The 16,643-nt window shown below is 41.5% G+C and overlaps 1 protein-coding gene across 3 annotated transcripts in view; it reads left to right on the top strand.

Annotated features, from left to right (window-relative positions):
- The first annotated feature begins 5,620 nt into the window (after positions 1-5,620).
- Positions 5,621-16,643, top strand: part of prom2 (prominin 2) — a 74,729-nt gene continuing 63,706 nt past the window's right edge. Inside the window, exons 1-4 of one of the 3 annotated variants that reach the window (XM_048551417.2) lie at positions 5,621-6,181; positions 7,529-7,573; positions 8,193-8,607; positions 15,434-15,489. In XM_048551417.2, the coding sequence (XP_048407374.1) occupies positions 8,370-8,607; positions 15,434-15,489 (294 nt within the window). In that variant the 5' untranslated portion in view covers positions 5,621-6,181; positions 7,529-7,573; positions 8,193-8,369. Of the gene's footprint in view, positions 6,182-7,528; positions 7,630-8,192; positions 8,608-15,433; positions 15,490-16,643 lie in introns of all 3 variants that reach the window. The other 2 variants (XM_048551418.2, XM_048551420.2) reach the window with 2 other exon arrangements.

Genomic DNA, 16,643 nt, shown 5'->3' with positions numbered 1-16,643 from the left:
GGCAACATTTGGGGAGGATTTGTGTGCACGAAATTGGTTCCTCACTAACACCCCCACCCATGCTCCATAAGCTCATGCTATTTTACTAGGACAGAATTCATGAGGTTTGTAGCATGCACTCCTCATACACTGTCAGAATGCAAGGCAGAGAATTAAGCAACAAGGTCATTTGTTATTTGAGGTTTTCATAGAATGCTAGTCTTTAAAAAGATTGACTGATCAGTTAAGGAAATCAGGTATCAGAGATAATGGGAACTGCAGATGCTGGAGAATCCAAGATAATAAAGTGTGAAGCTGGATGAACACAGCAGGCCAAGCAGCATCTCAGGAGCACAAAAGCTGACGTTTCGGGCCTAGACCCTTCATCAGAGAGGGGGAGGGGGTGAGGGTTCTGGAATAAATAGGGAGAGAGGGGGAGGCGGACCGAAGAAGTTCCCTCTCCCCATCCCCCTCTCTGATGAAGGGTCTAGGCCCAAAACGTTAGCTTTTGTGCTCCCGAGATGCTGCTTTGCCTGCTGTGTTCATCCAGCTTCACACTTTATTATCAAGGAAATCTGGTGGCTGGCCAACCAATAGACAAGAGTGAGGCAGCAAACTGCAGCAGGATGTGGAAAATGCATTTCATGCCCAGAGGGGAAAACACCTGTAATACCTGGAAATGAATATACTGGCCCTACTGAACCTCAGTGCTGAAGTATAATAAACTAATCAGAGCAGTGTGTCTCATTCGCCAGTTTTATAGGTTTTGCCTTTTGTATGGTTGAACCACAGCAGTAAGCCTTTCTCAATTTACATCCCACTGTCCTGACTGATCTTGGGAGCATGGGGACTGCTAGGAAACTGAGAATCAAAATACAAACCCCAGACCCCACTCTTTAAGAATTATGTTGAGAAGCGTCCTGGGTTTTTGATACATATTCTGCTCATACCTGTGCATGTGCTCAGGGCTGTCACCGAACTGCTGTGGGGTTTTGAATGAAATGAACATTTAACTGCATAGCATTGTTGAAAGGAGAATAACAATTCAGCAAGAGTATGTAAATTTCAATGAAGGGAATAAATCCTCAAACGTCATTGCTTTGATGACAGGAACTAATGGGCTTTAGTTAAAGTTTAACCAACTATTTCCCTTTAAACAACAAAGCTTATAAAAATGTGCTTGTACAATACCAGGCTCCAGGACTTGCTCTTCATTTTAGATGTTTTTTGCAAAAGTGCAGATAAGAATATTCCCAAGACATTAAAAGCTTATTTGTTAACTTGTAGTTAATTATTAACTTGCACATGGTATGTACACAGCACAGGAGAATACAATGCAAATTTCTTTCTCTTGTTTATTTTTGCCGTTTTCCTCTGAAAGACTCAAAAAATGCGGTGTGCCCACAACCTGCAAAGATCAAGCCACCCAAGTAACCAAGTGTACTGTGTCGTGAGCAAGACTTATTCTCCTTCTTCTGAGCAGTGGCTAATTGTGACCCTCCGATCCCCATGACAACCCCACCCCTTCTGCCTCAACCCTTGTTCTTTATGAATCTCTCCAAAAAAGGCCAAAACTGGGCCTTCCTGCATTGTACAGTTTGTATCACAACACAGTTCATATTTGCTCATGAGGCATCAGACTGGGAAATTATCCCTAATTAATGTAAAATACAAAAGATGCACTCCACTTCTCTATTTACTTATTGCGTTAATCAGGTTACAGCCATTTGCAAGTGCAAACAAAACTTTTTTTTTATTTGCTCACAGGATGAGAGTTTCAATGATTAGGTTAATATTTATGGCCAATCCCACAGTTAAGTATCGACCACATTGCTGTGGGCATGGACTCACATGCAGACCATAAGGATGGCAGTTTCCTTCCCTAAAGGACATTAGAGATCCAGATGGGTTCTTCCCAACAATTGTCAACAGTTTCATGGTCATCATTAGCCCCCTAATTCCAAATATTTGTTGTATCCAAATTCCACTGGAGGATCAGCACCTCATATTCCATCTCAGGAGCCTACAGCCCAATGGCCTAACCATGGAATTCACCAGTTTTAAAATCTCCCCACCCCTGGCCTCATCCCACATACAAGCCTCCCCATCATGCGCACCTCATTGACCTGACACAACCTGTCCATCTTCTCTCCCACCTATCTACTCCTCCCACCTCATTAACCAAACCCCACCACTCACCTATCACCATCCCACGTACCTTCCCCAGCCCCACCCCTCTTCTCTCTATTTATTTCTGAGCTCCCTTCCCCCGCCCCATTTCTGATGAAGGGTCCTGACCCGAAACGTCAGCTTTTGTGCTCCTGAGATGCTGCTTGGCCTGCTGTGTTCATCCAGCCTCACATTTTATTATCCACCATTAAAAGCCTTTTTAGTTTCAGTTTGGGGCAATCTTCAGAATTCCTGGCTGAAGCCAGATGCATGAAACAGTTGTTCTTGAGAAAGGGAAGTAATTTAGGGCAATTAAGAATTAGGTTATCTCAGTGTAAAGAATTTAGCTTTAGAGTTCTACAAGTTTTTTTGTTAAAACCTTCACAGGATTATTTGAAGTGGAGAAAGTCTAAGTTCAGTTGTAGGAAGGCTGCAGGAAGAGGCTGTCAGTCTCTCAAGATATGAAATTGAAGCCATAGTTAAATTAATTCCTATATATATATTCTCTCTGGTATGAGTACTATAAAGGAATGTTGTTGGGATTAATAGAGTTATACTTTACCGTGTGTTTTAAAATCTAAATTTTGGGTTATATGAAAATAGTTTGGTTTATTCTATCCTCATTTCCTTTGTGCAATAAACGTTTGTTTTATTGTCAAATCCAAACCTGCTGTATTACGTACTTGTGTTTCAGTGAAAGACTGCTTCGTTAAACCTAAAGAAAAACCAAAGATATGATCTACCAACCCGGACTTCAATTTGGGCTCTGGCATGTCCATTAATAACATCAGCTGGGATAATCACAAAACAGTACAGGTCTCCACAGAACAAAAAAAGATATAAAGCATTGAGAAACTGCAAAATATTTAGTGGAAAGAAAGCACAACTGAGGCTATATACCTATGAGAAATAATTGACAAAATATAGTTCTTTTCTCCAGAATTTGAAACTTGCCTGAGATCTTTAAGATTGTGAAAGGGTGTCTCGCAAACACCAGAATGTCATACAAGTGCTTGGGTTATAAGTATTAGAACAGTGTGGTCCTCATCAAGGGCAAAGAGGCAGTCAGTGCTTATTGGAAGGAACATTTCAAGGATAGTGAATGCATTGGCCCAAGGGAAAATCCTTGGATTCTGGGGAAGTACCAGATGATTGGAAAATTGCAGCAGCAGGCCATTCAGCCCATCAGGTCCACACCAAAAAGCATCCCACCCAGACCCAGGCCCCTACCCTGTGACCCTGCATTTCCCATGACCAAACTACCCAACCTGCACATTTTTGCACAGTGGGCGGAAACCAGAGCGCACAAAGGAAACCTACACAGACACATCGAGAATGTACAAACTCCACACAGACCGTCACCTGAGGGTGGAATCAAACCCAGGTCCCTGGTGCTATGAGGCAGCAGTGCTAATCACTGAGCCACCGTGCTGCCCATAACACCTCTCTTCAAAAAAAGCAGGAGGCAAAAAGTATGAAAAAATAGGCTGATTAACCTGACATCTATTGTTGGACAAGTATTGGAACCTATTATCAGGGAAGTAAGAGCAGAACATTTGAAAAAAATCATAACCCAATCAAGCAGAGTCAGCATGGCTTCATGAAAGGCAAATCCTGCCTGACCAATCTGTTAGTTTTTCTTGGAAATTTCAGCCAGAGTGGATAGAGGGGAATGTATTATATTTGGACTTCCAAAGGCATTCAACAAGGTACCTCACAAAAGGTTAAATTGCATGATAAGAGCCCATGGAGCTGGAGGTAGTGTATTGGCACGGATAGAGAATTGGATCATGCAGAGGAAACAGCAAGTGGTTCTTTTTCAGCTTGGTGACTTGTGACCAGTGGAGCTATACAGGCATCTGTACTGGGACCACAACTATTAACAAATACATTAATGTCTTGGAGGAAGGAAGCAAACATACTAAAGCCAAGTTTGTCAAAAAAACTGAAAAAGATGAAAAGGCAGATTTGGAGAGGGATATACACAATTCACAGAGAGGTATTAGTAGACTAGTTATTTGGGTAAAAAGTTGGTAAATGAGGTATTATGTAGAAAAATGTGAAGCTGTTAATGTTGGAATGGAGAGCAAAATTGGCTTGAAGTTAGGAGACAGAGAATGACGATGGAAGGGTGCTTTTCAAACTGGAGATCTGTAACCAGCGGTATGCCACAAGGACCGGTATGGGGTCCACTGCTTTTTGTCATTTATATGAATGATTTGGATGTGAACGTAGGAGCTATGGTTAATAAGGTTGCAGAAGAAACCAAAATTGGAGGTGTAGTGGACAGCCAAGAAGGTTATCTCAGAGTACAACGGGACATTGATTAGATGGCCCAGTGGGCCGAGGAGTGGCAAATGGAGTTTAATTTAGATAAATGTGCGGTGCTGCATTTTGGAAAGGCAAATCAAGACAGGACTTATACAATTAACGGCAAGGTCCTTGGGAGTGTTGCAGAACAAGGGGACCTTGGATTGCAGGTTCATACTTCTGTAAAAATGGAGCTGTAGGAAACAGGGTGGTGAAGAATGCGTTTAGTACTTTGGCTTTTATTGGTCAGTGCATTGAGTATAAGAGCTGGGAAATCATGTTACGGCGATACGGGGCATTGATTAGGCCACTTTTGGAACATTACATTAATTTCTGGTCTCTCCGCTACTGGAAGGATGTAGTGAAGCTTCCAAAGGGTTCAGAAAATATTTACAAAGATATTGCCAGGGTTGGAGGGTTTGAGCTATAGTGAGACGCTGAATAAGCTGGGGCTATTTTCCCTGGAGCATTCACAACTGAGGAGTGAACTTTTAGAGGTTTATAAAATCATGAGGGGTAAGGATAGGGTGAATAGTCAAGGTCCTTTCCCCAGAGTTGGGGCGGGGTGTTCCAAAACCAGAGAGCAAAACTGGGAGAGCCTGGAACCAAAGGGCATAGTCTCGGAATAACGGAGTGCTGATCTAAGACCGAGATGAAGAGGAATTTCTTCTCTCAGAGGATTATGAGGCTTTGGAACTTATTGCCATGGAGAGCTGTGGGGGTGGGGGGGTGGGGTGCGGGCACAAGTCCTTGTGTACCCTTAAGTCTGAGGTAGATTGGTTCTTGGTCAGTTGGTGAATGAAGGGTTATAGGGAAAACACAGGAAAGTGGACATGAGGAGGGTCAGGTCAGCCATGGTTATATTGAATGGCAGAACAGATTTGATGGGCCAAATGGCAGACTCCTGTTCCTATTCTTTATGGTCTCTTGACCTAGTGAGACACAATTTTAAGGGAAATTAGGGGGTAGGTAACAGATGCAGGCCTTGCTGGTGACACTAATGTCCCAAGAAAAAAAATCCAAAGCAACTCAGTTACAAGTGATAGTTTAGGAAGAAACAATGTGAAAGATTGTTCACCTACTGTAGGAGACTGTTGTAGTGAATGTGGGTGTGGTGACCTGACCATAGGAAGAATATTCTTAGCCCTGGGCGGATATACAGTTGAGCAATCCTGACAACATAAAGCATTCAAAGCTTAAGCCACGAGAAAGGTAGCTCAATTTGATATGACTCATGTCCGGAACGGAGAACAGTTCTTAGGTTTTGCATAACGAAAAGATCACAGAAACGCATTTCCAGATTGTGCGAGAGGGTAAGGCCGTGTCTGGAGACCACAGCGAAACTCTGAACCAAAAGCTACTTTCTAAAAATTCACGTTGCGAGGAAGGATCTTTCAATTTCCTCCCAAAGTTTAATGATTCATCAAGGAATCCAGCTTGTAAAGAGACTACCCTGAGTAAAAATTAATCCATCTCCAACTCGTGAAAGTTGTTTCACACACTCGGACTGTTGACAAAGAACTTTCCTTTTACCCGAGTAAACTGTCCCATTCATTTGAAAAGCTGCGGATTCGTGCAAACCAAAGGCGGTAGAGTGGAAACGGAGGGTAAAGAAAATCCAAGGAAAATATCAAAGATTGGAATTGAAGACGAAGAAGAAACAATGAGTTACCAGACAATGAGTTAACAGATAATGCAATGAAGTCGGAAGGCAAGAGAACAGGTAATCCCAGCCTTCTAAATGGAATTATTTCTTTCTAATCAGTAGAAAGTCACAGTTGCTTATTTGTGTATATTATCGCTGTCGCTCAGAAAGAAGGATTCAAGTGGCTATTTTAACCTTATCCCTTCCAGACGTCGTGTGTGGTGTGAGCAGGATCAGGGGTGTTGAGGTGATAGAGACAGGTATTCGTAATAACGGGAGTGATGAGAGGATGAGGATGGCGTCTCACTGGAACAGAATCAGGACATTCAGCCCTTCAATCCTGTCCCACCATTCAATGAGATTGTGGCTAATCCGTTTGTTAGATCGATTGCAGTTCTTAATTCCATATCCCTTAATAATGTGGCCTTACAAAAGCCCGTCAAATTTCAGTTTAAAATTATTAACTGAACTGCTATCCGCTGCTTCATGTCGACGGGACTAACTTCCAAACTTCGAACCCCCTTTGTGTGAACGAGGACTTTCCATACTTCTGCCTGTTTCTTAGATATGATTTTTCTGGGTTTGTTTCTCTGTTCTGTTCTCCCCCCAACACTACCCTCCCTTGGCTGCATCTAAAATCAGAGAATATTTCTCTGTCCTGCATTTCCAATATATTTCCCATTGCTGGCAATTTACACCCTCATGTCTCTCTCGCTGCTGTTAGACCCGACTATCACTGAAGGTTGAGTTGTTAAGTGTACTCAAGGTTGAGACAGGCAGATTTCTAGTCATGAGGCAATAATCAGATCAGCCACGATGTCATTGAATGGCAGAGCAGATCCAATGGCCTTAATGGCCTAATTCTGCTATTCCTTGGTCTTATCTCTATGTGACCCCTGCTTTGGATCCAAATACCCTGTTACTTCTGGAACATTACTTCCTTTTATACCAACACTGGACTCAAATCTCCATCACCCAACATACACTTGGCACCCTACTTAACTGGCATCCTACCGCTCTGTTCTTTCCTGCTCACCCTCCCATTCGTTTAGGTCCTCTGCAACATAATTGTGCCAGTGATTTGCTGTGATAGAACTATGTCTATTTAAGGCCACTATTCAGTAATTTGTGATGGTGCGTGGCCTGAATGATCAAAATCCAAGATCAGAGAGTAATTGCAAGAGATATTTCAGCAGATTGGATGAGCACTTGAAGTGTTGTAACATCAAGGTCTACTGCTGGAAAGTGGGACTAGTGTAGGTTTAGTGTAGCTTTGGTGGTATAGACTTGATGGGCCAAAAGGGTCTCTTTTCTACTGTATGATTCAATAATTCAAAGAACTGGCAAGGCCAGCATTCTTTGACTATTCATAACAGTCTTAAGAAAGCCTTATTTTTGTTCTGATATAACGGTGTGATTTCTTAGGTCACATGAACACAGCGAAATTCTCACTTTTATGTAAGAGACGAGGTAAGGATGGCATTTTTCCTTGTCTAAAGAATATCGGGAAACTACTTATCTGACTGGTTAAGTATAACTTTTTCTACAACTTTTTTTGTTCAAAATGAATTTAATTTCACAAACTACTTTAGTAAGATTTGAACTCACATTCTCTGTCTAAGTCTCATGAACTGTGAGTCCAGTAATAGCAGCATTACACCACTGTTGCTGGTAGCAGCCAATGGCATCCACAGAATTATACAATTGTTACAGTGTAGAGGAAGGCAATACCTCTCCTTATTATAGTTTTAGCACTTTATGAATACATATATCATACATTGACACATGAATGGGAGGCGAACAGTGGGTTAGAAAGTGTGCATGGGCAATAAGACATGGCTGTAAATATGCTTAGGAGACTAGAAATAAAGATTAGGAATTGGCCCAGGCTTGTGCATTGTATCCATATTGTACATGAAATGGTTTGTAAAGTCCCCTAGATGCAAGATTCATTATTTACGCATAATGATACTTCATGAATGGCAAATTATTAATTTAAAAATCTTTAGAAAATGAAGCATCATATCTAAGTAAAGAAACAGGAAGCAAAATGCTAAATTAATAATACCTTTCTATGTTTTTTCCTTAGCACAACAGCATATCAATGAAACATGGATCTGACCTAAGAACCAAGGCTGCTCAAATTGCAAAGAAATACTTGAATGTCTAAAAGCAAGAGTTCTCTTGTAAAGTGAATTTCATTGGAAAGGGAACAGGAGGGATTGAATTGGACCACTGCCAATTTTTTTTTCTGTCTGTGTTTGCTATGGCTTTCCATTGGCATATCACTAACTCCAGGCTGGGATTATTTACGTTTGTAACTCTTTCCTGCTTTCAATGGTCTTCAGCTATACAAAACTGTTCCAGGAAGCAGAACAATTTCAATAATGTCTCTGAAACTCAATACAGCAATAAACTCCATCTGGTTTCTGGAACAACATTGGCTCTTTATCAAATTGTGCACAACTTCCTTGATATGATTCAACCAAACCCTTTTCCATCAGGTGAGAAGCCTTTATACTTACTAATGGGAGTACTACATACAAATATATGATTTAGGTGATTTGGCCACTTGATCCTGCGCTGCCTTTCAATGGGATTCATCACTGATTTGATCATGGCCTCAACTTCATGTTCCAGCCTAACCCCAAAAACGATTGATTCCCTTTCTCATCACGAATTTATCTACCTCAGCCTTAAATGTCTTCAATGATCTTGCCTCCACTCTCTCTGCGGAAGACAGTTTCAAAGTCTCAAATTTCTGAGAGAGAAGAATTTCTCCTCATCACTGTCTTCAATGGAAAATTTACTAATTGTTAAACGGTGTTCCATAGTTCTGTTTGACAAAATGAAAAAACCTTTCAGCACCCATCCTGTCAAGTGTCTGAGGATCTTATCTATTTCAATTAGATCACATCTTATTCTGTGAATGGGTATAGGTCCAACCTGTTCAACATTTCTTCGTACGTAAACCTTTCATTCCAGGAGTGGATTGTGTGAAGATTTTCTCAAATGCTTCTAGCGCATTTATAGCTTTCAGCAAACCATGTGGACTCTTTTACGGCTTCAACAGAACTTAACTATTTTTGTTTTCCATTAACCTTGCAATAAACATAAACATGCCATTTGCCTTTTTAATCACATTAATGTAGCTGCATGTTAACTTTTTGTGATTCATGTCCAAGGACACCCAGATCCCTCTATCATTCAGAGTTCTGCAATCCCTCTCTATTTAAAAATATGCCGTTTTTCACATTTCCACATAACCAGCTCACATTTTGCTGCACCATACTTCATCTGCCAAATTTATGTCCACTTACTTAACCCATCTATATGCTTTTGAACACGCCTTACGACCTCTTCACAACTTACTTTCCTCCCTACCTCAGTGAGGTTAGCAAGCATATATTTGGTCCCTTTGTCCAAATCACTCAAATAAGTTATAAGTAGTTGAGGGTTCAACATTGATCCCTGTGGCATACTGTTTGTCACATTTTGTGTAGTAATCTTTAATGTGGAACTTTTTCAAATGCCTTCTAGAAATCTAAGTACATTATATTCACCACTGCCAGTATAGCAACTGACCAGGCTCACCAATGGCATCTGGAGAAATTTAAAAGGAGAGTCTTGTGGATTAGTGGTAGTGTTTTTATCTCTGGGCCAGAAGGTTCAGATTCAAGCCCCACCTCAGCATTTGATAGCCAACGAACTGTGTCATGATAGGTCCAAATATATTGATTAAAAAGTAATAAATGGGGAGGGGATAGGTGATACTGAAGATTAGGGACTGATCTGTGTGGCTGTTTGGTTCATAACTTGCATTCCGAGGAAAACAGTTCTTAAAGTCCAATTCATTAATAGGCTTAAATTTGAATTAACATTGTGTGCCTAAAGATTAACGTTAGAAATTAAGAGTTTCTCACAGACAGAAGGTTGCATAGTGAGTTACTTTTAGAAGAATGGCACAAAGTGTAAGGTTTTTGAATTCTCACTAATGTTCTGTGCGGACTAATGACTAATGGAGAAAGGAAGTAGATATAAGGACATGATTTATACTTTATCGAAGAAAGAAAAAGGCATGGGATTGGCTGTGTTATATTAGGTGGGAAAGGTGAATTGGACAGTTTCAGTGTCCCCCTTGCCTCTCCATGACAGGAGTTTTTATTTGTGTTTTCTTATTTTGTTCCCATTTTAAAAATGGACAGTGGCGCCAAATTTGATCAAATGTTCTGAGGGGGTAACCAGGAGTGTTGATGTGGGTAGTGCATGTGATGTATTCTACATGGACTTTAGCAAGGTTTTTGATAAGGGTCCCCATGGCAAACTGGTGAGGAAAGTAACAGACTATGGGGCCCAAGACAAAATGACGCAATGGACCCAAAATTGGTTGAGAGGCAGGAAGCAGAGAGTCCCACCACGGTAGATAATGGAATTTGAATTCAATAAATAACTGGAACTATGAGTCCAATGTTGCCCATGCATACATTGTCGATTGTTGGAATAACCCATCTGGTTCACTAATGCCCTCTAGGGAAGGAAGCTGCCATCCTCACCTGGTCTGGCCGACTTGTGATTCCAGACCCACAGCAATGTGATTGACTCATAACTGCCCTCTGGGCAATTAGGGATGGGCAATCCCTAAATAGGGATGGTGTGGCTATGTAACCATTGAAATTTATCTACAGCGGACTCTGTACAATAAGCATTCCAATAATCAAATAATCCCTTGGATAAGTTCAGCTATTATGTTAGTAGAAGAGAATGCTTGTAACTAGGCTGCATCTTATTTACATGATTATTAGGCTTGTTGTGAAACTTGAAACCTTTGATTTCCTTCATTGTTTCACTGCATTTCGCACCCACCCCGCAATGGTAGGCTGATGGAGAAAATGAAGCCGCATGGAGTCCAGGGTGTTCTAGTTAGATGAATAGACAACTGGCTGGACAACAGGAGGCATAGAGTTGTAGTGGAAGGGAGTTTCTCAAAATGGAGAACTGTGACCAGTGGTGTTCCACAGGGATCCGGTGTTGGGGCCACTGTTGTTTGTGATACACAATAATCACAGATCACAGATAAATGATCTGGAGGAAGGCACAGATGGTCTGATTAGCAAGTTTGCAGATGTCACTAAGGTTGGTGGAGTAGCAGGTAGTGAAGGGGACTGTTGGAGAATGCAGCAGAATATATATAGATTGGAGAGCTGGGTGGAGAAATGGCAGATGGAGTTCAATCCAGGCAAATGCAAGGTGATGCATTTTGGAAGATCCAATTCAACAGCGAACTATATGGTAAATGGAAAAGCCCTGGGGAAAATTGATGCACAGAGAGATCTGGGTGTTCAGGTCCATTGTACCCTGAAGGTGGCAACGCAGGTCGATAGAGTGATCAAGAAGTCATACGGCATGCTTTCCTTCTTCGGACAGGGTATTGAGTACAAGAGTTGGCAGGTCATATTGCAGTTGTATAGGACTTGTGCTTGACCACATTTGGAGTACTGCAAACGGTTCTAGTCACCATATTACCAAAAGGATGTGGATGCTTTGGCGAGGGTGCAGAGGAGGTTCTCCAGGATGTTGCCTGGTATGGAAGGCGCTAGCTATGAAGAGAGGTTGAGTAGATTAGGATTACTTACATTAGAAAGATGGAGATTGAGGGGGGAACTGATTGAGGTCTACAAAATCATGAGAGGTATAGACAGGGTGCATAGCAAGAAGCTTTTTCCCAGACTGGGGGACTCAATTACTGGGGGGGGTCATGATTTCAAGGTGAGAGGGGAAAAGTTTAAGGGAGATATGCATGGAAAGTTCTTCACGCAGAGGGCTATGGGTGCCTGGAACACATTGCCAGCAGCAGTGATAGAAGTGGGCATGATAGCGTCACTTAAGATTTATCTGGACAGACACATGAATGGGCAGGCAGCAGAGGGATACAGATCCTTGGAAAAAAGGCGACAGGTTTAGATAGAGAATCTGGATCGGCGCAGGCTTGGAGAGCCTGTTCTTGCGCTGTTATTTTCTTTGTTCTTTGCTCTTTTATTCTTCCTGAAAAGCCATACAAGAGCAAACAACGATAATCTATTGAACAAGATATGATCTTGAGTATACATGGCCCGTTATTAGGACAGATTCAAATTATAGTTCCCTGTGTTGAAAATTGCTGTCTGATTGTCCAGTCACCTAGAAACTAGGTATATGCTGATCTCAGCAGTTCTTTTTCTCGTACTTTGTAATGCCTCAGTTTTAATTCAACATATGTTGCTAATGGTGCAGCTGGGTAAACAGCTCTCTCTATCTCTCCACCACTCCCCCCGGCGTTAACAATTTCCTTTCCAAGTAATAAATAATACAGAGATGGTGGCATAATAGTAAGGCCATTGGACCAGTAAACAGCCTGAGGCTTATTCTTTGTTGGCACAGGTTCAAAGCTCACCAGCAGTGCTACTTAAATTTTATTAATATGTGTGGGATTGAAAACTCATATGGTGCCATGTAATATTCATCAATTGTTGTAAAAACCCATCTGGTTCATGAATGTCCTCCCATTTCAAGGGACGTAACTTCCCCTCTCCAATGATCGAAAATGCCCTCAACCACATCTCTTGCATTTCCCACATTTCTACTCTCACATCCCTCCCGCTAACAAAATTAAAGATAGAATCCCCCTTGTGTTCACATACCACCCCATTGACCTCCACATCCAGAGTATCATTCTCTGCCACTACTGCCATCTGCAATCTGACCCCACAGCCAAGGATATGTTTACCTCGCCACCCCTATTTGCCTTTCTTAGGGAACGCACATTCCACCTACCTTCCCCAGCCCCACCCCAGCTCTCTATTTCTGAGCTCCCTTCCCCCTTCCCTTTTCTGAAGATGGGCCTCTACCTAAAATTTCAACTTTCCTCTGATGCTGCCTGGCCTGCTGTGTTCCTCCAGCTCCATACTGTGTTGTCTCTGGTTCATCAATGTCTTTTAGGGAAGGGAATTTGCCATCCTTACTTGCTCTGGTTTATCTATGACTCCAGACCCACCACAATATAGTTGGCTCTTAGCAGCATTATGAAATGGTCAAGAAAGTCATTCACTTCAAGGGGGTAATTAGGGAGGGGTAAGAAATGCTGAACCTGCCCGGGACATCACATATCACAGAACAATTTTTTTAAAGAAGTAAAAAGATCATTCAACCCACTCAGTAATTGGCTAAGACACATGTTGTGGCAAGCAGGTCTGCACAACTTGAAAAATAGTGAAAATCTGAAGAACTGCAGGTGCTGTATATCAGGAACAAAAACAGAAATTGCTGGAAAAGCTCAGCAGGTCTGGGAGCATCTGTGAAGAAAAATCAGATTTAACGTTTTGGGTCCAGTGACCCTTCCTCAGAGGGTTCAGGATTCTGAGGAGTCGTCACCGGACCCAAAATGGTAACTCTATTTTCTCTCCACAGATCCTCCCAGACCTGCAGAGCTTTTCCAGCAAGTTCTGTTTTTGTTCCTTAAAAGAAAAGGACATGATTAGATCATTTAGCTCTTCAAGTCCACTGTGTTACTTTATGGGATCAATGGTTGATCTTTAACTTCAAAACCATTTTTTTGCACTTTCCCATATCCCGTCATGATTTTAATATGTAGAAATTTATCACTATCATCTTGAACATCTTCAGTGACTGAGCTTTCACAGTCCTGCCAGGACAGAGCATTACTATGATTTCCAACTCACTGTGTGAAGAAATTCCTTCTTTTTACAGCCCTAAATAATCTGCTCCTTGCTCTGAGACCTATGTATCTAGACTTCTTGGTCATGGGAAGCAACCATCCTGCAATCATCCTATTGATCTCTTGTAAGAATTTTGTATTTTTGAATGAAACCACCCTCATTCTTCTTAAACAGAGAGATCCAATCCCAGTCAACTTAATCTGTCATCAAAGAGCTATCCCTCCATCTAGCAATTAGTTTGGCACATGTTTGTCATATTCCCTCTGTGACAAATATATTTTTCCTCAGGTAAGGGGATTAAAAGTGCATGTAATATTTCAAGTATGATCTCACCAAGGTATTACTTAATTTTAGTAAAATACATCTTTATTCCTATACTCATATCCTTTTATAATAAAGTCATAAACCAATATGTTTTAAAGTCATTCATGGGATGTGGGTGATGCTGGCTGGGCTAGCATTTATTGCCCATTCCTAATTGCCCTTGTGAAGGTGGCGCTGTGCTGCTTTCTTGAGCTGCTGTAGTCCTTGGGGTGTAGGGTTGCCCACAGTACTAAGAGGAATGGAAATTCCAGGATCTTGGCCCAGGCACAGTGAAGGAATAGTGATCTATTTCCAAGACAGAATGGTATGTGTCTTGGAGGGAAACTTGCAGATGGTGGTGTTCCCTTGTATCTGCTGCCCCTGTTCTAGATTATAGTGGCTCTGGGTTTGGAAGATGCTCTAATTTCCTTCTCTCTGAAAATTATAAGGCAATTTGCACGCTAACTATTCAGTCTTATTGATTAGGAGCAGCAACTTCGAGGCAAATGGGGATACAGAATATCTAACTATTTTCCAATTCTTTGTTGCTTCTCTGGAAACCATTGTATTTTTATAGTCTGAGGGCCTTCTGTCTCTGCCTGACTTGCATTCCAGGCGCTGGGCAGGCAGATAGCTTGTCAGTGACTTGTTGTTTCCTGAACATTCCTGATCCACATAACTGATCCTGATTGAAAAACCAATGAACAGCCTGCCTCCTAGCAAAACTTCCTGAAACACTAACCCATAGTGCCAACTCCCCCCACCCCAGACACCACTTAATGCTTGAACAAAGAAACAGTATGAATACAACTCATGTGAGTTCCAGTAACTTGTTTTTAAAGGTTCAACATCTCTTTGCACAGTCCTTGCTTTAAAGCTATATCCTTTTCTCATTTTGGTCCATAATCCAAAATTAAGAATGATAAAGAAATGTAGTATTTACAAAGACAAAGTCCCAAGACACTGTTAGATACACAGATAAAAAAATGTTTTAGCTTCTCACATGGTTAATTACAATCAATATCTCTGTTGATTTGAGTCCAAAATGAATAATGTTCTCTAATAGTGATAATGGGAACTGCAGATGCTGGAGAATCCAAGATAATAAAATGTGAGGCTGGATGAACACAGCAGGCCCAGCAGCATCTCAGGAGCACAAAAGCTGACGTTTCGGGCCTAGACCCTTCATCAGAGGGTCTAGGCCTGAAACATCTGCTTTTGTGCTCCTGAGATGCTGCTGGGCCTGCTGTGTTCATCCAGCCTCACATTTTATTATCAATGTTCTCTAATAGAGCTGTTTGTTTCTATTTCACAGATTTAGTCAACACACTCATTCAAAATGCTGCAAGTCTACAACACAACTACGTAAAGGTAAGAACAGTGAAACAGCAATGAGTTTCAGTGTTTTTAGGTTGAATGAATAAGGTATTGAAATTGGAAAGCATCTCCCAGAAATATCAGAGATAGCAAGAACTGCAGATACTGGAGTCAGAGATGATAAAGTTTAGAAATTTCTGAAGAAGGGTCTCGACCAGAAACATCAGCTTTCCTCTTCCTCCGATGCTGCCTGGCTTGCTGTGTTCCTCCAGGTCCACACTGTGTTATTCAAGAAATGTCACCTTTAATACTCCATTAATCCCTGTGTACAATTAAAGCCAATATCGGTCAACAGCTGCCTTGACCACTTTCAGCTTGAGGCCAAAGGTGATTCCACCTATTCCCTGCTCCATAAGGAATTTTCCTGTTTCCACCTAGGACATTTTAATCAGGGTAACCAACTCTTAAGAGATAATATAGGCAATATTGTGATTTGGGACCATGTCATTTGGAGGGTCACCATAAAAAGAGGGAGGGTTGATTCTGGTGAAAATTGGAATGGAAGAGGTGTGAAATGCTGGTATTCTATAAGAACACAGCAGGGTTGGGGGAAGAGACCAATGCAGCATTTTGTATGAGGGAGAGGCCATTGCCACACGATAAGTTGCTCATAATAAATAAGTGACGCAAAGGGAAGAGAAGATCGCTATGTTCAAGTGCCACAAGTTGCTGGAGAAAGAAAGGTGACAGGTGTTCCTTCAGAGATGTGGAACAAAAAATCAAAATAAGGTATGAAACAAAAGTAGAAATTGCTGAAGGAATTGCAGGTCTGGCAGCATCTGTAGGAAGTAAACAGAATCAACATTTCGAGTGCAGTGACTCTTCATCAAAGTTAACTCTGCTTTCTTACCACGGATGCTGCCAGGCCTGCTGAATTTCTCCAGCAATTTCTGTTTTTGTTTCAGATCTTCAGCATCTGTAGTTCTTTCTTCTGTTAAAAAAAGGGATGATCTTTTAAAATAAAGGACAGTTGGTCCCAATCAGTCAATGGGAGAACCAGCTTGAATTACGTGGAGATGTCTTGGCATGCAGCTTAAAACCAAAACCTTCCACTCTTTCACATTGCTGTTCAAAGTAGAGTCTGAAGATACAGGAACAAGAAAATCCTTGGAACAGGGCAAACAAATGGCCCCAATGTTTGAAGCAGG

Source organism: Stegostoma tigrinum, chromosome 20 (genome assembly GCF_030684315.1).
Source record: "Stegostoma tigrinum isolate sSteTig4 chromosome 20, sSteTig4.hap1, whole genome shotgun sequence".
In the NCBI taxonomy this organism is placed as follows: domain Eukaryota; kingdom Metazoa; phylum Chordata; class Chondrichthyes; order Orectolobiformes; family Stegostomatidae; genus Stegostoma; species Stegostoma tigrinum.
Note: the sequence above shows the minus strand (reverse complement) of the source record. Positions and strands in the feature narration are given on the sequence as shown.